The 27,716-nt window shown below is 43.8% G+C and overlaps 1 protein-coding gene across 1 annotated transcript; it reads left to right on the top strand.

The window, feature by feature from the left end:
• Positions 1 to 10,533: 10,533 nt before the first annotated feature.
• LOC308087551 (uncharacterized protein) lies at positions 10,534 to 15,052 on the top strand (the record flags this gene model as incomplete). Its single annotated transcript, XM_080431501.1, has 11 exons — positions 10,534 to 10,884; positions 12,155 to 12,217; positions 12,623 to 13,102; positions 13,203 to 13,263; positions 13,400 to 13,525; positions 13,701 to 13,767; positions 13,866 to 13,920; positions 14,032 to 14,260; positions 14,386 to 14,535; positions 14,635 to 14,897; positions 14,995 to 15,052. 10 exons carry the CDS (start codon positions 10,534 to 10,536, stop codon positions 14,895 to 14,897), a joined length of 1,845 nt encoding a protein of 614 aa, XP_080287627.1. The 3' UTR covers positions 14,995 to 15,052.
• Between the last annotated feature and the right edge of the window lie 12,664 nt (positions 15,053 to 27,716).

Genomic DNA, 27,716 nt, shown 5'->3' with positions numbered 1-27,716 from the left:
AAAAAGTCATTTGTACCTGGTGTAGTCCACAGGTGTGTCCGAGGGGGGGGCTAAAGTCCAAGTCATTGTCCCTGGTATAATCCACAGGTGTGTTCAGGAAGAGCCAGAAAAGTCTGCGCCGCCTGCTGTCAGGCTGCTGAACTCATCCAGGCTTATGCCCCATTCAGCATTCTGACAGCGGCTGGATTGAAACTACACCAAAATCTGGTGGTGGAACTCTTGATACTGCGGTAGAGCCCCTTGCCCGGTCGCGGTCGTTGTAGGGGGTTGAACAGTCTATGACTTGGGTGGTGCTTGTCCTTGATGATGCGCTTGGCTTTGACCACGCACCGCTTTTTGTACAGTTCCTGGAGCGCTGGGAGCTCGATTCCCATTATCCGCTCTGCCGATCGCACTACTCGTTGTAGGCTGACCTTTTCTCGGGCAGTGCAGTTCCCGTACCAGGCCGTGACACAGCCTGTTAGGATGCCTTCGACAGAACTGTTGTAGTACAGCCTGAGGATGCGACGTCCTACTCCGAGCTTCTTCAGGCGGCGGAGCCAGTACAGTCGCTGCTGAGCCTTTTTCCTCACGTGTGTGGAGTGCGTCTCCCATTTGAGGTCCTCCTCGATGTGTACTCCGAGGAACTTGAACTCGCTGACCCTTTCCACTGCAGCACCGTCGATGAGGATGGGCGCATGGTCTCTCCGCGGCCTCCTGAAGTCCACGATCAGTTCTTTGGTCTTGTCGACGTTAAGAGAGAGGTTGTTCTCACGGCACCAGTGTGCCAGTGATTTGATCTCCTCTCTGTAGTCAGACTCGTCGTTGTTGACGATTCGGCCTATCACTGTCGTGTCGTCCGCGTACTTTATGATGGTGTTGGAGACATGTGTGGCTATGCAGTCATACGTGTACAGGGAGTAGAGGAGAGGGCTCAGCACGCATCCCTGGGGTGCTCCGGTGTTGAGGGTCAGGGGGTCGGATGTGATGCTGCCCATTCTCACCACCTGATGTCGGTTGGACAAGAAGTCCTGTATCCAGTCGCACATGCTTGGGTGTAGCCCTAGGTGTCTGAGCTTTTTGTCAAGTATTGCTGGGACAATGGTGTTGAAAGCTGAGCTGTAGTCCACGAACAGCATACGTACATATTTGTCCTTCAGCAGCTTGTTGTCCATGTGCGAGAGGACGGTGTGGAGAGCCATGGCAATAGCGTCGTCGGTGGATCTGTTTTTGCGGTATGCATACTGCCACGGATCCAGCGAGGCAGGTAGCGTGGAGCTGATGTATTCCCTCACCAGTTTCTCGAAACACTTGCTGACGATCGGGGTGAGAGCAACAGGTCTCCAGTCGTTCAGGCATGTCACTTTGGCCTTTTTGGGAATGGGCACAATGGTTGACATTTTGAACCCTGCAGGGACCACAGCCAGGGAGAGGGAGAGGTTAAAGATGTCAGCGAAGACACCCGCCAGCTGGTCTGCACATGTCTTAAGGACCCGGCCTGGAATCCCATCAGGTCCGGCTGCCTTGTGGATGTTGACCCGTGTGAAGGCTGTACGCACTTCTCTCTCCGAGATGGTTAGAGGAGGGTTCTCCTCTGCTGGTGCTGCTGATGGCCCCGCTTGGCTGCCGCGGTTGGAGCTGATCTCAAACCGGCCGTAGAAAGTGTTCAGTTCGTTGGGGAGGGAGGCAGGCGGGTTCACCTCGCTTCTGGTTCTTGTTTTGCAGTCTGTCAAGGTGTGTAGAATAATGTAGAATAAACTATGAGGCGTGAGAGACCCTGGTCCCTGGACCCCCAACCTCGTTTTCTGGCCAATTCACTAAAAGAGCTTCCGTGCTGAGTTCAGCTTTCTGGCATAATGTATGTCCTTGTATTTTCTCAGCACTATTATTCAAGGCGCAGTCATTACTGTAAATTAAATTAAGCTTGGCTAAGCTGTAGTGAGTTCTTGGTGGGTTGCAACTTTAAAGTCAGTAAGCAGTAAAAATCAGACAGTACCTTAACTCAGAGAGTGTTTACAGCAGCGGTTTTCAAACTTTTTGTCCTCAAAGCACCCCAATGGAAAAGTCACAATCTCAAAAAAATAGCTGCTCTACAAGCTCACAATTGTCACATTGCGACATATTGTGAGCTTGTAGATTCACAAATCTATCAACTTCCACCTACAGTATAATGACATGTACAAAATAGGACGCCAGGTTGAAGGTCTCTGTGCTCCGATACTATGCCTGGTTCCAGACCATAGACCCCGCCCACTCTCTGAGTGGACTGCCTCTCTTGGTCTGGTGTTGTAATGTGAACCTAGGATTTATGCGGTACAAAAAGTACCGTCCAATGAGAGTCGGAGGTGGGGGTGGGGATCCCTTGCGATTGGTTTAGGGAAATTCTAAACCAATTCTAATTGGTTTAGGGAAATTCTAATCCCTCCCCCTTGTAATCGCCTACACTGGCAGCCAATGTCAGACTGAAGCTCCACGTAGCTTCAGTCTGATAATCAGGCTACTCCGATACAGTTCATCTGTTTGTTGGCGTTCCTGCACAACCTCATGTGTTTCTCCTCCCCTGCATATCTTCTTGGCTCATGTATGTGACAACGGACCAAACGATGTACATTGTACGTTTCTGAACATAACAAGAAACTGTATGTTTTTAGCCGCAAAACATTGCATGTCAGCGTTTGCGGATGTGGAACATGACGACTGAATTATTTAATTTCAAAGTTTTCACTGAGAACATATTATTGTAAATACTCTATCAGTATTATGTAACATGAACAGAGCTTAGTCGGTAGCATTGGGCTTCGCACTGCTTGGTTCGGCCGCTCACTCGGCTATCGGCTGTAGCATACTTCAAACGATGTCAAACCTTATTCAGCTTCAGCAGGGCTTCCCGAACCGATGAAAGTTTGGCGAGGACAAAGGTGTTTTATATTTAATGCAGCTCCGCTCTGGGATTGGCTGACTCTTCGAACACGTCCCTAGCCATTTATTGTGTGTGATTGGTCAGACACTCAATGTGCCTGCGATTTATGTTTCTTTATTTCCGCAAGTGCAAGAACTAATAATATGTTTTATTTATATTGCGCTTTACATTTAAAACACATCTCAAAGTGCTACAGTACAGAATAAAAACAACACATTTTAAAAAGAGTGCTTTATTAAAAATGAAAGTCCTCTCTTGAAAACATCAACAGACTGTGGGGTCCCATAGTCGAGGGGCAGCTGAACAGAAGGCCCGGTCGCCCATGGTGTGGATGGAGGCGGTTATTGTTTCCAGAGCGACGGTAGGGAGTGGAGGTTTGAGCAGTTCCTTGAGGTACAGTAGGAGGGGGCGTTACAGTGGATGCATTGCTGGGTTAAAAGAGAGATCTTGGTAACTAGGCACAGAGGTTGCGCTGGTGATCAATTTGCTGTTTTAAGGGCTCAACATTCATTGGCTTCCTTCGCAGATTGGCCACACATTGTGTGACGTTTGTGCCGCTGTACCAACATAAATGGTTGCACCTGGTTGTAACACTCCATTCTTTTGCATGGCAATACTTGAACATATTCCATCCTGCAGTTGTCCTGGTGTGAGTAATGTTGCACTGGACTGCCACCGGGCCACCACCCATCCAACATCATGGGAAAGGAGGGATAGAGATGGAATATCACGCTCCTGTGGCAGTGGGGCACAAGTTGTACTCATTTGGAGCGTACGCCAACATGAAGGACAGTTACATCAATCTGACGATGATTGAAGTGCATGTATTCAACACAGTGTCTTTGTGCTGGTTGAAGTTGCCCCCAATGACGACTGGAAGAAGAGGAAAACGCCACTTTGAGGTTCCCGTCATGCGCCACAGCCACACAGCTGTGCTAATAGAAGATATTATCTACGTCTGGGGAGGGAAGGTTATTTACACAAATGACTACACAAATGGACTTTATGCATTTGATGCCAACACCCACAGATGGTTCAAGCCTCATGTTTCTGGGACTGTTCCAAAGGCGAGGGAGGACCACTCAGCCTGTGTCTTGGGGCTGGTCATGTTTATCTATGGAGGATACAACCAGACTGGATACAATAATGATATCTACAAGTTTGACACCAACACAATGCTCTGGTCTTTGATTAACACCGGAGACACTCTGGCACCTTTTCTATCATGTCACACTGCCACCATCATCGGAACGAAGATGTTTGTATTCGGGGGCGTAGGGAAAGACCTGTACGACAACATCGTCAGAGTGTTTGACACAGAGACCAACTGCTGGCTGAGGAAGAGAACGGCTTCTGCACAGCCTCTTCCAGAAGGACGTTGGGGTCATTTAGCCTTTGCCCACAACGGAGAGCTCTACATATTTGGTGGCAGAAACCCAAACCAGAAGAACTTCGATGATCTGTGGAAATTCACCCCTGACACCTTCTCCTGGAGGAAGATTGAACCCAAGGGGAAAGGCCCGTGTTCAATGCAATGCATGTGCTGTTGCAGGGTGGGGGATAGCGTCATCCTGTTTGGAGGATTCAACACGCCCCATCGGGTGCACAACGTCTTCAGACTAGACTTGAGTCCTTGTCTCAAGGCGTTGTGCAAGCTGGCAGTTATGCAATACGGTCTGGAGCTGCTGGGACTCCCACACAACATCAGGTGGGAGCTGGCAGCCATGACCACCAAACGGAATCAACATAGAACAGAAACGGAGCCCACTAAAGCAGTGGCTCTCAAACCTTTTAACCCTAACCCAAGGACTCCTAAATTGGCACTTATTGGCCAATTTAGGAATGCTAGGGACCCCCATACGAGAAGATTTTTACGGCTCTAGCAGTGATTCTCAACCATTTTAATTTGAAGGACCCCCAGTTTGACATACATTAGGGCTACGGACCATCTAGATCTATCTCTGGGACCCCAATTGTAAAATCAATGTTAATTCAACTCTGAGAGGGTACAAATGGAACAGGTCCATTTGGTTCCATTTGTACACTCTGAGATACAGACCCATAAGGGTCCATTTGGTTCCTAATCTATCATTTAGCTGGGGACCGCCTGGAACTCCCTCAAGGACCCCTGGGGGTTCCCGGACCCCACTTTGAGAACCAATGCACTAAAGAACCAAACCAAACCAAAAAGAAGACAATTGTCTTATCTGGGCTCACCACTAAAACAAACAAAACAAAACGGCGAGACTATGTTTTAGTATCTATCACACATGGCTATGTGGGCAAGGTTCCGGGCCCATTCCACTGTCATTGACTTCTGTTGGAAAATGAAAGTAAAACGTTCTTGTTTTCTCGCTGTCTTGTGCCCCACCGTGGCTCGCCTGTCACATCCCTTCACAGCCGCTTGTGTCATCAGTGTGACATCATATTAGGCCTACTGATGTCATAGACTGGCCTCCGTGTACTCTGATTACAGGTGCAGCACATCGTTGTCACCTTTTGCCCGTGTGTGCGTGTGCATACGTACACATGCACACATCCCCATATGCCCTATTCCCTCTAAGGCCTTTATTTGCCTCAGTTGCAGAGATTACCAGGCCTTTATTGGAAGGAAGCTTATAGAGAGATGCCTTTTTTTTTTGTTATCCTTTTTTATACAAACGGATCAAAAGGAATTATTCAAGATTCCCAATTATTATATATAGCATTAATAGCCATAGCCAATTACATTAAACTGCAACCAAAATATTAACAGTAAAACAAAAGGATACACTGCCTTACATAAATGTTAAAATTAGAAAAATTAGAACAATGAATTAATAATTATTAGAATGATGAAATATAGATGACGTGTTGTAATGGTATCAGGTTATCATAGTAAATGTAGCTACCTTGTGTCACTATAAACCCCTTGTCGTAAAAAATAAATACCCCAACAAGTAAATACTTGTTGGGGTATCTGTCTGGAGCCGGAAACATATTTGAGCCTTATAACGAAGCCAACACAGGCTATTGAGTATTGGGAGGTCCCCCTAGATTCAAACGGGAAGAAAACAGCAGAGGGTGCTTTATGTTCCTTTTTTTTGCCGATGGGTTCCCAGATTGGAGATGCTGACACAGTAGACATGACTCCTTAAATTGCACTGCACATGCACCCAGGTTTGTACCATCTACTGTACATTATTTAACAGATGTATTTAATAGATGTTTTTCATGAGAAATGAGAAAAAATATGATGTCTCCACAACTAGTCGACTACTTTATGTTAGTAGTCGACAACTATTACAATTCAGTAGTCGTGAATGCCCTTGCTCCAGAGATGTGGGTTGCTGACCCCCGGACTAGTCACTAGTCAAGTTTAATTTCCCCCCAAAAGTAACTTTAATGTTATATGCATCAAGGCAATATAATGCATTTCTACACCATCAAATAGGCCTACGGACCTACATTACATTTAATCTTGCATCAAAGGATTTACAAGTGAACATCTCTGATGTTATTTATATGGCTGTTAATATATCAATAAGTCATCATGGTTACCCAACCGATGTTGCTAATCAGATTACTTGGTGTGGACCCCATATTTGGGTATGTGTGTGTCCAGGAATTCCATATTTGGGCATGGCTGACTCATCGTGACTTCATTGTGATGACAAGAGTGTCCCCGTCGGAAAAGGTTATAAGCCACTGCGATTGTCACAATAGAACAGATTGATCTACACTTCAATGAACTGGCAGCATAGACTCTGACTTCTACTCTTCATACTGTATAGTCTTACGCTTGCTGGTAGCCAGCCGCTCAAAGTTATCCCTTGGTCTCTGAGAAACCAAAACCAAGAAAGAAGGTCACGGTTAACTCCAGTTCTTCACACTCAACAACGGGACATTTGAACCCGACATAACCAGAAAGCATGCTGGGCCAGGCTGTGAGGCGTTTCACCACTTCCGTGGCGCGCTCTTCTCACTACGCCGAGGGACCGGGGAACAACCTGCCGTTCTCCGTGGACAACAAGTGGCGTCTTCTGGGCATGATGGTGGTGTTCTTCGGCAGCGGCTTTGTGTTCCCCTTCCTTATCGTCAGACACCAGATCCTGAAGAAGTAAAGCGGTGTGGATGTGACGCCCCCAACGTTGTTTTGAAGGCGTGTGCATATTTATATGCCAGAGTTCAATTTATGAAGAATGGGAAACCATTGGGAAACCGTTTGTCTTTGTAAAAGACCAGAGGCTGATTCTACAAAATGTCAGTCAGTAAGTGCTTCTCAAACTTTTTCATGTCAAGGACCCCCAAAATGATATGTATTTGGCCGCGGACCCCAGGTTCCCAGGTTCCAGGGACCCCCAGAAGCAAATATTTGACTTACAAATGTTTGCTTAAAAAATATATATATATTCAAATATTTGCACAAATGTTCACGATTTTTCAAAAATAGCAGATCTACGAGCTCATAGCCCCGCTATGAGGTTGTAGATCTGCTATTTTTGAATAGCCAACGCTAAAATCTAAAATGACACAGATGCTTTCCTGGTCTTAATGGATTAACCCATTCAGAAGGGGGGAGTTGGGGATCAAATAGGAAACCTACTGATTCCCAAGCTGCCGCTCTACACCTGAGCACTGCCACCAAGCATCCAGGACCGCGGAGGATTATTGAAGGTGCCGTTTCCCTCGTGGTCAACTCCAGTATTGCAATATGTCCACATTTATAACACTACACTGCGCATGCTTCTATCATCTCAAACAAATAGTGTGCCTGCTCGGTGCTCCAATATTCCGCACTCGGGCACCAAATTGGGCACCACAAATGTGGATGTAGAGCGTATGCTCCATGAGCTGGTGAGCAACTTCATTGAAATGAATAGGTCGGGTGTCACCCACGTTCTCATCAGACACCATGCCAGTTGCTGATCACAGTGAACCACATTTTTTTTTCTCCCTTTTTCATTGTCCTTCAAGCTGGATCCAGGGCCAACCGCATTCCCCAGGGTAGTAAGGTAGTAAGGAAACTTGGCCTGGGCTTCCAACATTGCTGCAGCCACACACACAAAAAGAACACACAGTGAAATAAAATATACGTGACAAAATTGCGACACAGCAGTATATATAGTGAGATTCATCTAGCCTTACAATCAATCCTTTCATTGCATCATTTAACAGTCTAATTGACACCGATACAGAGGAGTTTGTAAATCTGTTTGAATCACACTAGGGTACCCTGTAGTGTACCTCCTAGAAGAGGGCAGGAGTTCATACCCATCATTTAGTAGATCAACAGTTTTTTTCAGCTTGTCATAGTTTGCTCTGCTCATAAATAGACTGCAGATAGATACATAGACACCACTTCTAGTAGTGGACCAAAGGGGGTCATCCCTATGTTTCCCGAGTTCTATGTTCCCTGGATTCTCTCATTCTATGTTCCCCACTTACCAAAGGGGTTAGGGTTAGGTTTAGTGTTGGGGTTAGGGTTGTAAGCGGGGAACCCGGGGAACATAGATACGCTCCTGACCAAAGTGTGACATTTGAGTTGAGGAGACCACTGTCCCGGGTCATCTTCAGAGGACTATGATCTCCAAGGCCTGTAGGCAACAACCAGGGGTTGAGGCTGGGGGGGCTCGGCCGCGTTTTTGGTTACTTTATTTCGGTTTTAGAGTTAGGGCTAGGTTAGGGTTATGTTATTTAATTCATATTTTTGCCTGATTTTACTGATTTCTTATCAAAAAAATAATTATTTTAACATTTATTTATTATTCTAAATGACTTAGGGGGGTCCAATCTGAAGCTAGGGGGGGACGAAACCCCCCCATCCCCCCCGGGATTTGTGCGCCTGGCAACAACGAGAGATCATCAGCAGCAACAAAACGCACCTTCCTAGTCACTTCCTTCACTGCCTACAAGAAGAACCCCCAAGCATTTCACTGGGGCCGGTTCCTTGTAGGACATATACAGTATACAGTAAGCTGGCACAGTCACATATGGGTATTGCGTCAAGTCCGAGTGTGCAACCATTTCGCTCGTAGTAACAACGTGGGGTATTGTGTCAAGGCAGCTATTTTTGTCAGACATACCCCTCATAGTCACAACATGTAGGAGTGTAACGGTACCAAAAACTCGATTTGGTACGTATCTAGGTCTTGAAGCTGTGGTTCTTTCCTTTTTTTTTGTGGTTATACAACCATTTATTTATTTATTTTTCTAGATTTTTATCCCACAATTTTGTAACCCATTTTTCACCCATTGCCAATTGCCTATGTAATCCTGAGCGCTACTCTCCCTCTGCCAGTGCCAGCCTTGGGAGAGCCCAGAACTGAGCTTTGCATTTGCATCCTTCAATGCATGAGGAGCTAGCAAGCCAGTATCCCCGGTAGGACGTAGCATGTGGAAGGAACACGTTATTCCAACCAGTTCCTTTTCCCCTCCATCAGCCTGACCAGTGGGAGGCAGTATAGAGACCAGGATTACTGCATGTTTTTTGTGAGGTTACCTACCCTAGGGGACATGGGGAGAAAATGCAAACTCGAGTTATACAATTTTAAATTAAGCAATTGAAAATAAAACATATGAAACTGAAATAGCACTTTGCTTGCAGTTCACGGTAACAGGGAAGGAGCATGAATAATATAATTATACTAATGCCTGCCATGGCAGGCCCAAATTAGATTTTCATATTTCACACATCAACCCTGTTATAGACAGCTAGCCTCCTGCAGAGCCATGTCGAAAAAAAATACAAATAAAATACAATTACAATAAGCTCCCCCCCCCCCCCTTTTTCAAAGGTGGCCAGATTTGAAAATATGAAAATACCTTACAGCCGACTGCATCTTGTACCTTTGGACCATAACAAAGTCACATACAAATGCATCGCATTACAATGATTGTATTTAACTTCAGTGCAATATAAAACAAATAGCCTTAAAGGCAGAACGTTGCTTAATCGTGTAATGCAAGTGACAGGTGTTATAGATTAATTCAGAAATATCCATATTCTGTTTCCCATCAAATGTTTTTTTGGGCGGTGAAACCGCCCCTATATGTGAGGTTTGGACATTGCACCCCCCCAACCCTGCGCTGTTATTGGCCACCATTGTACCCCCCTAACCCTGCACCGTGATTGGCCAATCACAGTCTATTCAGGACTGTGATTGGCTAGTGAAACATGACACATGTGCATAGCCCTAAAAATAGGACTATGCACTTAAAAAAAACACATTTATGTTTGTTTTAAGTTAGGGGTGTACAATGGTTGGTCCACAATATTACTTTTCTTTAAAGGAGCACTTCACCCCTGGAAGAAGTTCCAGGGGTGACCACAGGGGGGACCACAGGGGGACCACAGCGTATCACTGCCTATAACTTCAACTCCCAGAATGCTTTGCGCACCCACCCTCTCCGACGGGGCGCAGTTCACAAACGCAGCCACCCACATTGCATACGTAATATCATCTACACACCCACACAGAGCCTTCTGGCACTGCCCACAACACATGGCTACCCCGGTGCCACCTGGGTATGTTTGGGCATGCGTGGGTACTATAAACTCAAGAAGCGCCATATTCAATTTGTAGAGTAGGAGTTCAGAGTAGTCTTGAGGTGACTTGTTTCTTGGTGTGTATTGAGAGACAGTTATCGTAAACATGACACCGCCTTGTGCAGTACCACATTGCACAGTTACTAAAAGGAAGAATCATCCTGGTGGAGTTAGTGCCTTCACCTTTCCAGTCAAGGATCCAGAGCGTTGCAAGAAGTGGGTCAGAGCAATGAATAACCCGAAGTTGAACGACAGCACACCGCTCAGGGAGCTACAGAACATGAGAGTGTGTAGTTTACACTTCAACCCGGAGGAGTATGAATGTGACCAGATGAGGTATCGTCTCATGGGAGGTCGAAAACCTCGACCAGTACTGTCGACCACCGCGGTTCCTTCCATCAACTTGGACGACGCCGAGTCAGTCGGACCTTCGCCTGCGAAAAGGCGTCGAACACAGGTATACCAAGTTACTGTAATAGTCATAGCACTGTTTTGTTTTGATCGGATCACGGTAATATCTTTAGTATTGCCCTGAAACTAGCCATATGGTTCGCATGATGTTCGTCTGTCACGAGCGTCATGGCGCAAATTCAACCAGGTTTTTAGGTACTTTCTGCATTTACAACCCGTACATCTACATAAACGTTCAGATTTCAAATATAAAGTGCTTACTTCATGGCCACGGATGTTACAATTATGTACGGGCCCCCAGAAGTACCCGTATCTTCCGTATTGTTCAATAAAAAGCATTTTAATCCGATCGGCAGCCATTCTTATCATAGTTATAATGTATCAGAGTGCAATACAACTCCCAACCGATAGGGTCGCATAGTTGAAAGCAATTCAGAGAAAATGGCCACCGATCGGATTAAAATGCTTTTTATTGAACAATACGGAAGATACGGGTACTTAGACCCACCCGATGTATATTGTAACATCCGTGGCAATGGGGTAAGCACTTTATATGTGAAATCTGAACGTTTATGTAGATGACTTCACGACCGTCGTGTGATCCATGGTTATATCTGAGTACATTGAGCAAACATAGCTACGCGTAGCATAACAATGGGTATATATGAATGGCTATCGTTATTATTGCATGTGTCGAAGTTGCCTGGTGTAATATTTCCTTGCCCATCTGAGTTGTTTGTTTTTCGGGTTTGTATTTTCATTTTTACCTATTCCCAAACGTCTTTTTCAATACATGCTGTGAAAAACCCAACTGTAAACCTTTTGTACAGTTTGTTTGTACATCTGTAGGAAAAGGTCAATTCCTTTTTCAAATTCGCTTTACAACGTTGGAAAATAGTTCAATAATACCTCCCCTACAACTGGGCCACATATCTGGGGGGCCAGATGTTTTACAGCAAGTGATTTTATTTTCACTCCATTTACAGTACATCTCCATTTGCTGACTAGTGTCATGCCATTTACCCTGATCTTACACTTCAGAATGCACTTTGTCACACCACAGTTTACAGTGAAATAAGAGTGTGACATTCTTCATAGCATTAGCAACATGATCAGGAAAATAAAAACTAGTCAAACTAATATAAGACCAAATAATTTCTATATTGCTTGGACAACAGAATCTGATAAATTGTTTGAATTGTACCGCTAAACCATTCCTCACCAGGCCTCACACAGCTGTCCAAATGTTTGAATGTAGTAATAGATCATGTATTTTTTGGACATAACACTATGTTGCTGTTTCTACTCTCATCCAGACAGAGGAACCGTCAACGTCGCTGAACATTGTTCCAGTGGCAGTGCCAGGGGCAAGTCAATCTGTAAGTTAGCCTAGCTGTTTAAAAAACTACTTTACTCTGGTGTCATCCACTTCTAGCGCCATAGAAAATATGCAATGAAAAGTCTGCAAATGTTGACATGAACATCTGGAATGTTGTCATTTGAATACAATCATACTTCCATATGAAAGAGATTGCTTTCAAGTCATGGTTTTCATTCAGACCGCAGGACAACTTTCCAGTGAAGTTGAGACCGATGTGGAGGCGTGTGACCTGGGGGATGAGCGCTACGAGCCTGAGACGATGACGGAGGAGGAGGAGGAGGAGGAGGAGGAGGAGGAGGAGGAGGAGGCGGCGGCGGCATTGAATGGGAAGGGGAAGGTGCTCAAGGGTGGGAAGGTGCTCGTGGATGAGGAGAGGATAATGTCCCTCTTCAAATTCTGCCAGGTGTGTGGAAAATCTATCGCAAAATCAGATGTGCAGAAGCACTATGTTGGTGCACAGCTCAACGTCAAGTGGCGGTGCACTGACGGCCACACAGACACCTGGAGGTCATCGCCGGATGTCAGGGGCATGCCAGAGGTCCACTTACAAGTTGCTGGAGCAGTTGTTTTCACGGGGTGCAGCTTCACTGAGATTGCAGCGTGGGCAAAGACCATGAGACTGCAAATGTTTGGTGTCACAACCTTTCATGAACTTCAAAAGGCCTATGTTCACCCTGCCATTGAGGACCTATATCAGCAGCAGAGGAGAGGACTCTTGGCACGAGTCTACTTTGAGCAGGAAGGCATAGAATATAGTCCTACTAAGGAGCCACAACTCCTGGGAGATGCCAGATGCGACTCTCCTGGATTCAGTGCCAAGTTCTGCCACTACACCTTCATGTTGGAGGACACAAAGGAGATTCTTCACACTGAACTGGTTCAGGTAATGTTGATGTTTTGAAATGTTGTGTTCACAGCAGGATGGTCTGTTACTGAAATAACTTTCTGTACTGCTGCATTTTGTTTCTTGCTCCTCCTTCCAGGTCACAGAAGCCTCCAGCTCTGTTATGATGGAACCACTGGGCTTCAGGCGTGGACTGACAGGTTCTCATATGCTTTATTGCTCTTATGTTGCCTGCCTTGTTATAACTACATTTTCTCATTTTGTGGGTCATTGTACAGCACCTTGTAACTATGTTTTGAAAAGCACTTCATAGATAAACTTTGCTTACTTTTACAGAGCTGCTTGGTATGGGGTTGTATGTGGACGTGATCGCTACAGATCGCTCTCCCTCGGTCCGAAAGCTGATGAGAGTCGAGTACCCGGAGATCGAACATCAGTTTGACGTATGGCACACAGCTAAAGGTTGGCTCTGGTTCAAAGCTGTATGCACTATATACTATTCATGTTATCATCAGATAGTTGTGGCAGCACATGTAATTTCATGCAATACAGGGCACAATGTTGTGTGTGTGTGTGTGTGTGTGTGTGTGTGTGTGTGTGTGTGTGTGTGTGTGTGTGTGTGTGTGTGTGTGTGTAGGTTTCCTGAAAAAGTTGAAGACCAGAAGCAAAAAAAAAGCCCTGGACGTATTGCGTGGCTGGACAATGTGAGTGTTGAGTCTTTATGCAAAGAAGACGCATATTTCAAACATGTCATTTGTTCAGTGTAATTGTTTATTCTTGTGTATGTTGTTGTTCTTGAAAGGTCCATTTATAACCACATGTGGTTTTCCTGCTCAACATGTGACGGTGACACAGAGGTGAGGGATCGCCAGCAGTACGATTCTGGATTGTTCTCAGACAGTTGCAATTTCTTTCCATTGTGCCAGTCATTACCAAGCAGTCAATAACTGATATTCACAATACTGTAGCTATTGGAGCAGAGGTGGCTGTCCATTCTTCACCATGTATGTGATGAGCACAAGTGGAAAGAGGGTGACGATGAGCACAGCTGCCATCATCTTCCACTGTGCTCAGAGCAGCGACGGAAGAGGATGTGGATGCAGAGGGAGTCTGCATCGTACAAGACGCTGTCCTCCCTGGTCCAGGACAAAAGGCTCCTAAAGGACCTTGGACAAATGGGCCTCTTCAAGCATACTGGTGAGGAATTAGCCCTTGAATGCGATAAGCAATCATAAGTGATTGTCAAGTTGACACCTTTTCAAATGACACATACCAGTTGGTTTACAGTAGATGTTTGTGTGCTTTCATGTTACAACACACAGGTGAGCTTGAGGTGTTCCATAGTGCCCTGCTGAAATACATCCCGAAACGCCAGTCATTCTCCTACATGGGGATGAAGGAGAGAGGCCATCTTGCCATTATGGAGCACAACGAGAATGTTGTAAAGAGAAGGCAAGCCACTACTCTTACAGGTGTGTTTTAGGAGCAGATATATGACATATTTTTTTACACTTGCAGCAGACTTTCAATGGTGAGTCCTTGTTGAAACTTTTTTTCCTCCTTTTATTCAGGTGCACCGCGTCACAAGAAGGTCAACTGCAGGCGCTCAGGCACGTGGGTGGAGAAAAAGATTTATAAGCCTCGCACCTACCGCTTTAGACGCGCACTAATGCAGCTGGTCATTGAGCGTCGCCGGGACCCAAGTGTGGTGTACAAGGCCCCGACATCTTCACTCAATCTGCCTCAACCATCGGACCTTCCGCCCAACATTGCCCGTACACCTGCCCCCCCACTGCAGGAATTACTTGACAGAAGTCGGAGTCGGTTCCAATAGGTAAGTCCTGCATGTTGTGAAGCTTCTAGTGTTCTCCTTGATTGTTCCCAAAAATGTTGCCAGTCAGTGACACCTCTCCTGTCATATTCTGATGCAGTTGCTGGTGACCATGCTGATGACGGTGATGGGTCTCATCAGTGATGATGAGACTGCCTACAGGATTCCCGCAGGGGACGCTGTGGGCGCTGGGGGCATGTTCTCTCCTCCACGTCATCAGTGCCCATACCCTAGGTGGGGTTGGCGAAAGGGCCTCTGTGTGGAGTTTGCATGTTCATCCCGTGTTCCCTAGGGTAGGTACCCTCCCTAGAGGGGAAAGGAAATGGTTGGAATAACGTGTTCCTTCCACGCGCTACATCCAACCAGGGAAACTCTCCCCTGTCAGGTGACAAGAAGGTCAGTTGGCTCTCATGCATTGAAGGAGGCATGAGCTCGGCCCTGGCCTCCCTAGGTTGGCAGAGGGAAGGCAGTGCCCAGGATTACATAGACAATTGGCACTGGGTGTAAAAAATGGGGTTACAAAATCGTGGGATACATTTTTTACAGAGAGACTGCCTACAGGAATATGCTCAAATCACTGACACAATGGTGTCATGATAACAACCTCGCACTCAATGAAGGACACCAAGGAGCTGATTATGGACTACAGGAGGCCGGGAAGAGAGCTTGCTCCCCTGTGCATCGACGGTGTCGCAGTGGAGATGGTCAGCAATTTCAAGTTCCTTGTTGTGCTGCCTTATTTCATTGTCAGACATGCAAAAGTGTCACTTTTCAGCTACAGTCACCTTTTTGAACCCAAATAGGGCAATTGTGTGACACCTGACCCCAAAGAAAAACACATGTTGTCACCTTTTTCACCTCGGGGCTGTTTGCATGCCTGCATTGTCATTAGTTGAACCCTGCACCGTTATGTGTCCATACATTTGATCTGCTCATATTGGGAACATTTCACATATCTGACCATTTTCCTTGTGTTTTGTCTATGGCTATTTTCTAATTCCCAGGAGACTGCAAATGATAGCAGCTTTGTTCAACACTTGAAGTTCAAGTACACATGACCAAGGACCTCAAATGGGCCACCCTTGATGTGCTGAAAAAGGCAGAACACTTTCCATCATCAGGCTGAGTGCTGAGCCCTGCTGCTAAATCACTCTGGCTACGTGGGACGTCACACAGGCATTATCACTTCTTCATCTATTATGATTATATTTTATAACTGCAATCGTTTCACCCATTGTTTCACACCTGTAAACTTGTGATGTGACAATAACTGTCCTTGAAAGAAGGCCCCTCATGCACGTGAAAGTTGAGCAGAAATGAATATATGGACTTCAAAGTGGGTATGATCACAGTTGAATACCAACACACTGTTTTGGCATAACATTGTCTGAGTGCATTTATGCTTATTCTACAGCCAGGCATTGTGCACAGTATATTATTGCTGCTATCATTTTAGGAACCAAAACATAGAATGTTACTATTATGTACTTGTCAATCAAGGTGTGACAATTGGAATATTGAATCAAGCTGAAACTATGGAAACTGTTTACCTTGTCATTGCTTGTTTACATTTTGAGTGAATGGAGAATGTTGCATACTACTGTGTAATGCACCGGCTCCAGAGAAAATCCTTGTATGTGCCAATATGGAAGTAAAAAGGAAAAACCTACTACCTGTGTGCTGTGTCCCTTACATTGTGCTCATATACAAGCTATGAAATGTACTGTAAGATGCAACCAGCAACCAGTGTTATTTATCATCCCACAAAGTTGTGATAAGTCTTGATAATATTGAACTCAGGCTAGTAGACTTGCTTACTTTGTAATCTGGTTTTTACTCACCATATCATTTTGAATATGCGAACACTAACACCAAGTTGATAACAGTATAGGCTTCCCCTGCTACATTACATGTGACCAAATACAAATAACTCTGTTTTTGGGCAGTTTTCACTGTTATCTCCGACTAAAACATGGACAGTATACTCATGACGTACACTGTTTATGTAACTTACATGCTAAAAGGAATTCTGTGCCAAATGAGACATCAGACCAGATATGTCTAATGATGGTTCAAAAGTACATTATAGTCCCACAGCTGTAATTGGTAACAAATATGTCAAACTGAAAATACTGGCCAAGTAATGAAATGTACATTTCTCATGAATGGTTATTATAGGCATACCTTCAATGAATATTGCAACCAAATGTGAACAATCTTAGTTTTATTTCCAAAACAAATAAGAAATATGAAGAAAAAAAAATGTGCTGGATTTCAGCTGCCTGTGCACCAAATGCATGTCCATGGAGACGAGATGAGCTGTTGGATAAGCAAGATGCCACGGGGGGACCAGCAGGGCAACCGATATGTGTATATGTGTTTGCAATAAACTTAGATCGACATAACCTGGAAAAATAAACCAGAACTAAAGGGGGCTGTTCATAGCTCTTCAAAAGCCTCACGGACTTGCTGGAATCCACGGTATTGTCCCGTTGGTGATGGGTATGCGGATCTGACGGCTTTTATGACGCAGGCCGGTAAGACGATGCGAACTCCTGGACCAAGTTTCTCTCCTTGCAACACCCACTCAACGTAGTGCCTGTAGGCTACCAAACGATACTGACTGAAAGATATAATTGACAAAAGACATGATTACTAATCATTGATTAGATCGGTAGACTACCGTTACATGGACTGGAATATTCCACCTCTATTCAGAAGAATGACAGCTAAAATAATACAAACACCTCATTATGCACCTCACCATTTTCCAATTTTTGTACACGAATAATACTTGTATCTAGCTTCCATGTAGGCCTAAAACAGTTGAGTTGAATGAATATTGTCCATACACTCATGCTCCTGTGACTACCACGGATCTTTCCATTTGACTCTTCAATGCTTACAGTAAATACAGACCTACAGTAGCCTAATATTGACATGTAAAATGCACACACACTGGGTAGAATATTATCCACCTGGAACATTATAACGACCCAGGAGTCTACAATTCATAAGCTAATAAAATAATTGATGCCAGCACTCACGTTGTGTCCCTCGTGTAGGATAGGACAGGCTACTTATTATTTTATTTCAAAAGAGGCAACAATGCAATCAGATCAGGACGCGTAATTGGCTCCATGTACCTTCATCAGCTAGCCATGGTTCACATGACGCATGGTGCCGAGTCCCCCTGGTCTAAAGTTGTGTTGTTTTTCACATTGCCATCTCTCACATAAACATAAACTTTCAGATTTCAAATATAAAGTGCTTACCACCGAGCCATGGATGTTACAAGGCGACGCGAACCGCGATAAGTACCCGTATCTCCCGTATTGTTCAATAAAAAGCATTTTAATCCCATCGCCGGCCATTTTCTCCAAATTGTCTCCGATACTTTCAACCATGCGACACTAATGGTTGGGATGTGTATTGCACTCTGATACATTACAAAACAAAAAAGAAAATGGCCGGCGATGGGATTAAAATGCTTTTTATTGAACAATACGGGAGATACGGGTACTCATCGCGGTCCGCGTCGCCTTGTAACATCCGTGGCTCGGTGGTAAGCACTTTATATTTGAAATCTGAACGTTTATGTTTATGTGAGAGATGGCAATGTGAAAAAATCGAACACAACTTTAGACCAGGGGGACTCGGCACCATGACTGTCATGGTATGACAGTCATGTTTCAGGGCTAGTGATAGTGGTTACTTTACAGCAATGTTTACTTACTCGTCAGACATGCGTCCATTTGGCCCCTTTGGTTCTGGTTGATTCTCCCAGTTCTTTTTGGGAATCTTGAAGTAGAGTTCCAGGTTATGTCGATCTATGTTTATTGCAAAGCTGTTGTGCACAGTTGTACATATCGGTTGCCCTGTTACCCCCCTGGCATCTTGCTCATCCAACAGCTCATCCAGCAGGAATTGCGCACGGGGGAATTCGTGGCAACAAATACACTCGATGTCTGTCACCATGGGCATGCAATTGGTGCACAGGCACCAAGAAGTGTTACCGACCCGTGGCTGCTCCACGTCCGCCCCAGCAGCTAATGCTGCCTGCCTGGCTGCTAGAGCAGCAGCCGCCGCCGCCGCCTCTTCCTCGTCCCTGCGCTGGAGCTGTTCATCGCTATACTCCGGTTCAAAAAGATAGCCCTCCTGTATCTCAAAATCAGCCATAACTTGAAAGTAGTCATCTTCCTCCATGGAATCCTCTAACTCAGATATGCGTGCTGACGCCATGATACAAATCTGAACGGGGAACGCATAGCTAAAAAGGGGTGGGTATTATTTACAACTCAAAACAAAGGGGTGGAGTGCAAGAAGGTTGAAGGTTGGACCGAATCTTGGGAACACCCTTTGGGGCTGTCTTTGAAGCTGTCTGACTGAGACGCGTCGAGACAACATGTAGTGCGGAAAGGAATGAGACATATCTCTCATGATGCAAATAACGTCACGAATATTGCAAAGATTACTAGATATCTAAAAACACAGATTATTCACAAAAAAAACCCAGGATCTTGTTTCTTCACTCCTAAACTTCATTAAAAGACCGAAAACTTCTTCCAGGGGTGAAATGCTCCTTAAGTGAACTTCTATCACTGTGATGACCACTGTGACCACACCGCCCACTTCACACTGGGTGTGATTTTTTTGGTATTTATTTTCTTTTTTGTTCACTGCTTTCTCTCTCTCTCTCTGTGTGTGAGATGGTTCCTCCAGCACCAGCAACAGCTTGGCACCCTCCTGGTATTAGCGGTTGGCATTTCAAAAATCCTGGGTTCATCGCAGCCTTGCCTTGCCCTCCTATATCTTTGCTTCACGCTGAGACATCAACATGGCAGCAGCCCCCTGCCCTCCTCCAGACACATCCCAGCCCAGGGCCTCTGCTTTGGGCCGTGCTGCTGGTGGCATTATGTTTGCTCAGCTCAAATATATGGACTTTTCTCATTCCATGTCTCTCACACTTCAACTGTTTCTTCATTTGAATTTCATGCTGTCACTGTAGAACCGACCCACCCCACCACCACCACACCCCCTTCCACATTGCATTCCTTTGTTTTAAACTCCACCAAGTTCCCTCAGTGGCTTTCCCTAGCTAGGAGCTTGATTTCCAACTTGAATTTCACTTCCTAGAGCTGGGCAAAATTTTTACATCATATTGTTATCATGATTTTGAGTGACTAGATATTGTCTGGGATTTTGGATATCATAATATTGTGATATCGCATTCGTGTTTTCTGTTCCTGGTTTTTATCACTTAAGGCCCATTTTACCAAAACAATATTCTAAAATTGCAGATGCACAAGCTCACAACGTGTCAAATCACATCAATAATTATACCATTGTTGGAGCCAAATTACACTTTATCTTTATGTTTATTTAGTTTTGCTTTATTTAAATGAATGCTGCATAGGTTGTGGCCTAGGTATTAATGACTAACGTCATTGTAATCACAGTGGGTGGTTCTAATTTATACCTGGCAGTGGGTGATTGTGGGCAGGTGTGCAATGAGAGGGAAGGCCACACAGTTTCCGACCTTGTACCATGTCTTGCCGTGTGTTGCTGGCGGCGCTCCATGTTATTTTATATCAAGTGAGTTTTTGCGTATCTATATGGTTTTGAGTGCTGGAAAGAACGCATATGTTAATCCAAAGAGACACAACTTGCTCTGGACATTGAATTTAATCATGCACATGTCAGACTAGAGTCAACCCAGTCTACAGGTAAAGGCTCTACAATCATTGTCAAAATATAATATTATCGTTACAATACTGATGAGTTAATTGGTCTAAAATATTGTATTTGATTTTGTCCATATTGCCCAGAATTACTCCTTTAAGTGTTGTGAGACAACTTGCTGTGATTTGGTGCTATATAAGTAACATTTTATTGACATGACTTGTTCCAGCACAGCTATTGTGATACAGGTCACTGTTTCTCAATGTTGGGTCTGGGGACCAGGACCCAACCTAATGGACCCTTATGGGTCTGCAACTCTGAGAGGGTACACATTTGTACCCTCTCAGAATAAAAAATAAATAAGCACTGGATTTTACATTGTAGATTGGGGTCCAACTAGAGATTAAAAAAACAAAATGTGGCTTAATGGATTTTAAACTGGGGGTGGTTGAAATTCAACAGGTTGAGAATAGACAAAGAGAGAACACTCTGGTCCAGTCATTCATGGTCTCAAAGGTGACATAAAGTCATTACTTCTCTGAAGTCCATTTGCAAGCTCCTTTCTGTTGTCAGACAATGACAGATGCATCAGTCTAATCAGTCCCTGGGCTTCCCTCAAGGTCCTCTCTAAAGACAGACAGCTGTATAATGGAGAACAGTGCACTTAATTATCCTGGCGGCCATCGTCAGCTCTCTCTGCCTTCTGATTACATTTTGACCTGGTGGTAACACGCTGGACTGGATCCTCCCTAGATCCCTAGATCCTTCTCCAGGCCAATACCTCTGCCCTGTTTCCACTTCCTTCTTCCAAACAAGCTCTTCTCAGCCTTTCTGTACTTTATTTGATTCATGAGAGGAGACAGGAAAGAGAGGTGAGGAAAGAGAGGTGAGGAAAGAGAGGTGGATTGACATGCAACCCAGCTCTCTGCTCTCGGCATTGAACCTGGGGAGCTTGTGGTTATAAAGTCGATGCTCTAAGCGGCCCGAAAGCCTTTTAGTATGATCTCCCATAATGCAGCACTGTGAAATCAGCATCCTCTTCCTGACTTCCTATCTCTCTCTCTCTCTCTCTCTCTCTCTCTCTCTCTCTCTCTCTCTCTCTCTCTCTCTCTCTCTCTCTCTCTCTCTCTCTCTCTCTCTCTCTCTCTCTCTCTCTCTCTCTCTCTCTCTCTCTTTGCCCTCTCCTTTTACACAGCCTCTGCACTTCCACATTAATGGTCTAGAACTATGCAGTAGAAAATAATCCACTCTTTCCTCCCTGGCAGGCCGCCATCTTAGGCCTAATACGTTTCTGAATAGGTCTAGAGTCTGTAATCCTTCTAAAGTGACTTAGTGATGTTTTGTTCTTTGCTATTGTCTTGTATTTTATTTAATGTTGATCTTGCCTCCTTTTGATCTTATTGTTTTTAATCTTGTTTAATATTGTGTTCTTTTTCATGCGTTGATCTTTTTTTTTTATAGCACTTTGGGCTGCATTTGGAGTCATGAAAGGTGCAATACAAATACAGTTTATTATTATTATATTAAAGGCAGGCTGCTTTTTATATTACAGTGTGTTCAAATAAGCAAATACATAAAACAAATGAATAAAACTGTCAAACGGTAATACCTTCTGTGACCTTTACGTGTCCATTTGGCTTTGTTTTTTACACTCTCAGAGTTAAAACAGAGCATTATATGGTGTAACATTGAGTAGAGTATTGTGGAGAATCTTCAGACCTCTTCAGTGTAATTACAGTGTTATGCCTCTTGGTGGCGCCCCTGTGCTGCGCTGGAATTGAGAGACGGTGTCTTCTTATCTGTGTTCAGTTTATTGCCTAATTTATACTTGTCGCTTGGCGACAAGATCTGTTCCTGTACCGTTGTATTCTTACCTTTATTATCTACTTGTTTTATACCTTGTTTTTATTATATCAGCTCTGTTGGGCAGAAACCTTGTATCTCCTTATTTCATCATTTTTGTTTCTTCCCCCCCCCCCCCATAAATTAATACCCTATTTCATATAACTTTTTCGAATGACAGTTTCGCACAAAAGTAAAACAAAAGAAAAAAAGATCTACCATGCTTACAACATGTCATGTTGTGACACGTTGTGAGCTTGTAGATCAGCTATTTTTAATAAATGTTTTTAAAGAATAAAATGCCCAATAGGGAAGCCAAGTTGAAAGCGGGTTATGCTTGTCTGTGGCTTTTATAAAAATGTAACCAATTAAAAGTATTAACAAGAGCTTGTGACGAAATAAGAACTACATTGGATCCATTGGTTTCTGATTTCCTGAAAAAGTAACAGTTTTGCATATCGTCTCTGAAACCTCATATGTCCAAACATGTTACTTTTCAGGATTAGAATTCAAAAGCATAAAAAGTAGCAGATCTACAAGCTCGAAACGCGTTGCTTCGCGCCGCGTTTCATGCTTGTAGATCTGCTACTTTTGATGCTTTTGTGTGACGCTGTAGGGCGTTAATTTTCGAAAAAACGCAAAAAAGTTTAGAATATGGAGAAAGAGGTTTCTGCTCCAACAGCAACGATATACAAGGTGTCCGTCCACCTGACAGCCACGTTACGTTGGTCATTGTTAGCACAGTGTAGTGGAGTCTGACACAACATTTCACTGCACATATATCTGTACAGTATGTGTATGAGGTAAAACCTCTTGAATCGTATGCTAAATGTGGATAGACACACAGCCTTATCTTGCCCTAAGCCCTAAGCAGTGGTGTAAAGTAACCAAGTACATATACTCAAGTACTGCACTTGAGTATTTCCAATACTTTTACTTCTACTCCACTACATCTCAGAGGCAAATACTGTACTTTTTACTCCACTACAATTATTTTTAAACTGTAGTTACTGTACTAGTTACTTTGTAGATCTTGATTATTATTACAAAACATACATTAACCGCTTCAGCCCTATTTAAACTTTGCCTATTTGAAAATAGCCGATCTACAAGCTCACAACGTGTCGATGTAGATTTTAAAATGTGTTTCAAAATAGTAAAAAATGCCTCAATAATTTAGGCATAAGGGTATAAGGCGCCGGCGCAAGATACAGTAGGGCCTTATAATACTGGGTTTCCTGCTCTTGTATTCAGTGCCCATGCTGTAGTATTTGCCATTCCTGTCATTGTACGCACGCCTCCGTGTTGGACCCGGCTCTGGCAGAAGCAACACGCTCTGTGAAATGAATTGAATATCTTTCAGACATATTGTTGTGATGCCCTGCAAGGCTATGCATTCACACTGTAGCAATGTATAGGGTACTCTGGTATGAGATGGGCTGAGTGAGAGGACATGCCGGGCTGAATGAAGCCTTGCCAGGTGAAATATGCTGTTGGCTTGCGTGACACTCTTCTGAATAAACATGGGCCTGGGTATGCATTCATCTTCTGCATTGGACAACATCATGATTATTTTTCCAATACATCCTCCACCACCACTGCTTGTTAAGGGGAAGGACGGTGGAACTCTGTCATTCTCGACCAGAGATGTTTTCCCCAACAAGATCAAAGATTTATCCTCCAGAGTCCATATTTTATAACCTATGAGGTTTGTGTCTTCAATCTCATGGTCCTTGGGGAGTGGTGCTGTAGCTGGCTTCCTGTCTAACTGCGTTTGTCTTGCTACACCTTGTCAAGGGGGTGAAAGCAATTAACACCGTGGATCAGAAAAGCAGCCATGATACGTTTGCAGAGCCCTGCTTTAGGCTATACTGTCTGCTACCCCACAAAGTGATGAGAAACAAGTCAAATAAGAGACATTATTTTGGTCACAGAATGACTACTGATGTTCATCATCGTTTGCCCACTTTAACTACATGAGTCCTTGGAAAGTATTCACAGTCAGGGCCGCATTAAGGCCCCTCAGGGCCGTGGAACTACACCAAATCAAAGGCCCCCCCTCAACATTAATCGGACAATATTTGGTGCGTTCACACGCACGTGCGTTTGGTGCACGTGCCACCGCCAGCACGATCGGTGCCGACACAGGCACTCGGCACAGCCTTTCCAACTTCAGTCTATGCTATAACTACAGTGTCTATCATTACAAATTACATTTATTATTAAGGAGGTTACTTTATGGTCATTACAGTCGTAGGCTACTAGACATATGGTGATGAGATGGGTAACAAATGTTTCATATTTATTTTCTTATTCTTCATAAGAAATTCAACAATTCAAGTTTAGAATTGAGAAAACAATACTCAGCAGAGATGGGAAACGTACTACTCACTTTCTTTACTTAAAGCGACTTTAGTAAAAGTACTCATTCAACTAATTACTCAAGTAAAAGTACAAAAGTACAGGCTCTGAAATGTACTTGAAAAGTTAAAGTAAAAAGATCCCCACCAAACATGTGACAATCATGCAAGTAGACCCACCTCTTTAAGTCTACCGCAGTGGTTCTCAACCTTTTTACCACCTCAGAAAATAATATTATGGCTCACCATTATGACTGACTGATGTTAAAATACAGTAGCGTAGACCTACTACTCCATCCTATTCAGCTATTTGCACAGTACAAATGTATTAAGAATATGTCATTTAGATTTTCACAGTGATGGTAGCACTAAGACAGACAGACAGAGTCACAGAGATGACATTAACAACCGTGAGCTACATTATTCAAACACAGCACGTGAGATACAGTCTAAGCCTACTTCAAACAAACACACACACACACACACACACACATCTTCATTGTAAGATTAACTCACCATGCTGCGCCGGGGTTCAAAGAGTGTAACACACGGCACTTCCAAAGTTTGTACAATGTTTAAGTCACAGGAGCTGGTTTTCATATCGTAAATATGAACGTTGGCCCAAAGAGTCATAGCCTACTGGTTAACAGAAACAAACTTAAGCTAAAAGCGGAGGATTTCAAAATAAGAGCCGCTTCTAAAGATTAGTCGACAGTAGTTTTATTTTTTTGTCTACTTACAGGAAGTAGAAGTGACACATCAGTACCAGCCACGGTATGCAAGAGGTTTGCGTCTGTTCTGCCGCGCAAGGCGCAACATTAAAACTAAAGCAACATATGTTTCTAAATATATATAATTCACACAGCAGGGCCCGAATGTATACATTTTTATAAAGTAATAGTAAGAATATATATAATATTATAATAAAATAATATAAATTAAAAAAATAATAATAATAATTTATATATTTTTTAATACATAATTCACACAGGGCCCCTGCAGGCTCAGGCCGTGGAACACAAGTTCCACTAAGTTCCGCGGTTAATGCGGCCCTGTTCACAGTCCTTCAACATTGTTATGTTGGAGCCTTTTGTTCCAAATGTGTTTTTTTGTTCTCCCCCAAATTCTACACACACTACCCTAAAGTATCCACACGTCCCAGACTCTTCTCCCTTCTGGCTCCCAAACTATGGAATGAACTCCGCATTGCAAACTGCAGAGTCACTCCCAATCTTCTGCCGTAATCTAAAGACTCACCTCTTCAGACTCCATCTCAGCCCGTAGCACTTGTTTGTGCAAGTGTTGTGTTGTCCTTGCTTACTGTAAATCGCTCTGGATTAAGAGTTTCTGCTAAATACCTAAATTGTAAATTGTAAAGGATTTTTTAAAGAAATGTTTGTAATGTAAAAAGGAGGATTTTATCGAGGTGCAGATCTGGGGATAGGTATAAAAACAAACCTGCAGCATTGAAGTTCCCAACAAGCACAGTGGTCTCCATCATTGGTAAATGGCAGACGTCTGGAACCATCAGGACTCCTCCTAGAGCTGGTGGCCCGGGCCTTTGTCAGGGAGGTGACCAAGAACCCGATGATGGTCACCCTGACAGAGCTCCAGTGTTCCTCTGTGGAGATGGAAGAACCTGTCAGAAGGACAACCATCTCTGCAGCACTCCACCAGTCAGGCCTTCATACTGTATGCATGTTATATTCCTTCATCAAATATTTATTGTACCAATAAGGCATAGAAAATAAAATAATAATTATGTCAGAACAAAAATGCAATCATGATTACATTTCACAAACCGATCTAAAAGCTCACAACGTGTCGTGTTGCGATGATGTGAACTTCATGTAGATCGGCTATTTTGGCCAAATGTTCACACCAGGATAGAGACACAAAATGTCCTTGGTGATGAAGTGGAAGTCAGTCAGAACTATTTCCCCAACTTTTGCAAAATGCCCATTAATCATTCTTCCAAAAAAGCCTTTCAACACTTTTCTTTTCCTCAGCATAAATATGAAGTATAAGATAAGTCGGTGCTCATTAAAATCTTCACAGTCTATTAGCCTATCTCTGTTTACAGAGGGTTTGTAATGAAACAACCAACCCTCCTGTGAATGCATTTCTCAATTCAATTCTCAACTTCATTTCAGTTTTTTTTAATTATGCAAGAGAAAAAGATTCCCCATGGGCAGGTAATCTCATGCCCAAGGCAGTTTTACGGAATGTAACGGCACAGAGATTTAGCACTGCTGCTAAGTACTGCTCAAAACAAATGATTCTTAATGTTTTCACCGGTTTATCAAAACGATACTTCACAAGGAAACAAAACAACTAAATGCCTGTGATGTGATTTATCAGATTCCTAGGAAGTGTTGTCACTCAGTTGTTAAGCAATTATTACCAAGTGGAGGTACAGTAGGCTTCTGTACTTGTGATAATTAAACAATTTATAACATTTTCTAGGAGCCATACTTTCCCATCAGTTCCTTGGATAGTTGCTGCATAAGCACTGGAATTCATTTCAACGACAGTCCCACTTTATTGGACAATTAACCACAACAACCCTAGCGTCCCTATTCTGGGCTTGCTGTAGTAGGCACCAACATTGTGGGGAAATAGATCTACAAGCTCACAACGCACCGCGTCGCCACTAGCTGTGAGCTTGTATATCGGCTATTTTTAGCAAAGATATTTGATGTAGAGGGAAAATGGTAAATGAAATAAAAAAGCGATAAAATAAGTGCATTTACTATACGAAGTGCCCTTATCCAAAGCACATTACATTCACACACAGACGGCAGAGGGAACCATGCAAGGCACCCAGCTGTTCATCAGGATTAATTTGGGGTTCAGTGTCTTGCTCAAGGACACTTTGACGCTAACTCAAGGGATTGAACCGTGAACCTTCTGATTCCCAAGCGGGCCGCTCTACCTC

This window comes from Gymnoscopelus braueri, assembly GCF_963280865.1.
Source record: "Gymnoscopelus braueri genome assembly, chromosome: 1".
Classification (NCBI taxonomy): Eukaryota; Metazoa; Chordata; class Actinopteri; order Myctophiformes; family Myctophidae; genus Gymnoscopelus; species Gymnoscopelus braueri.
This window is presented reverse-complemented; position numbering and strand designations above follow the sequence as displayed.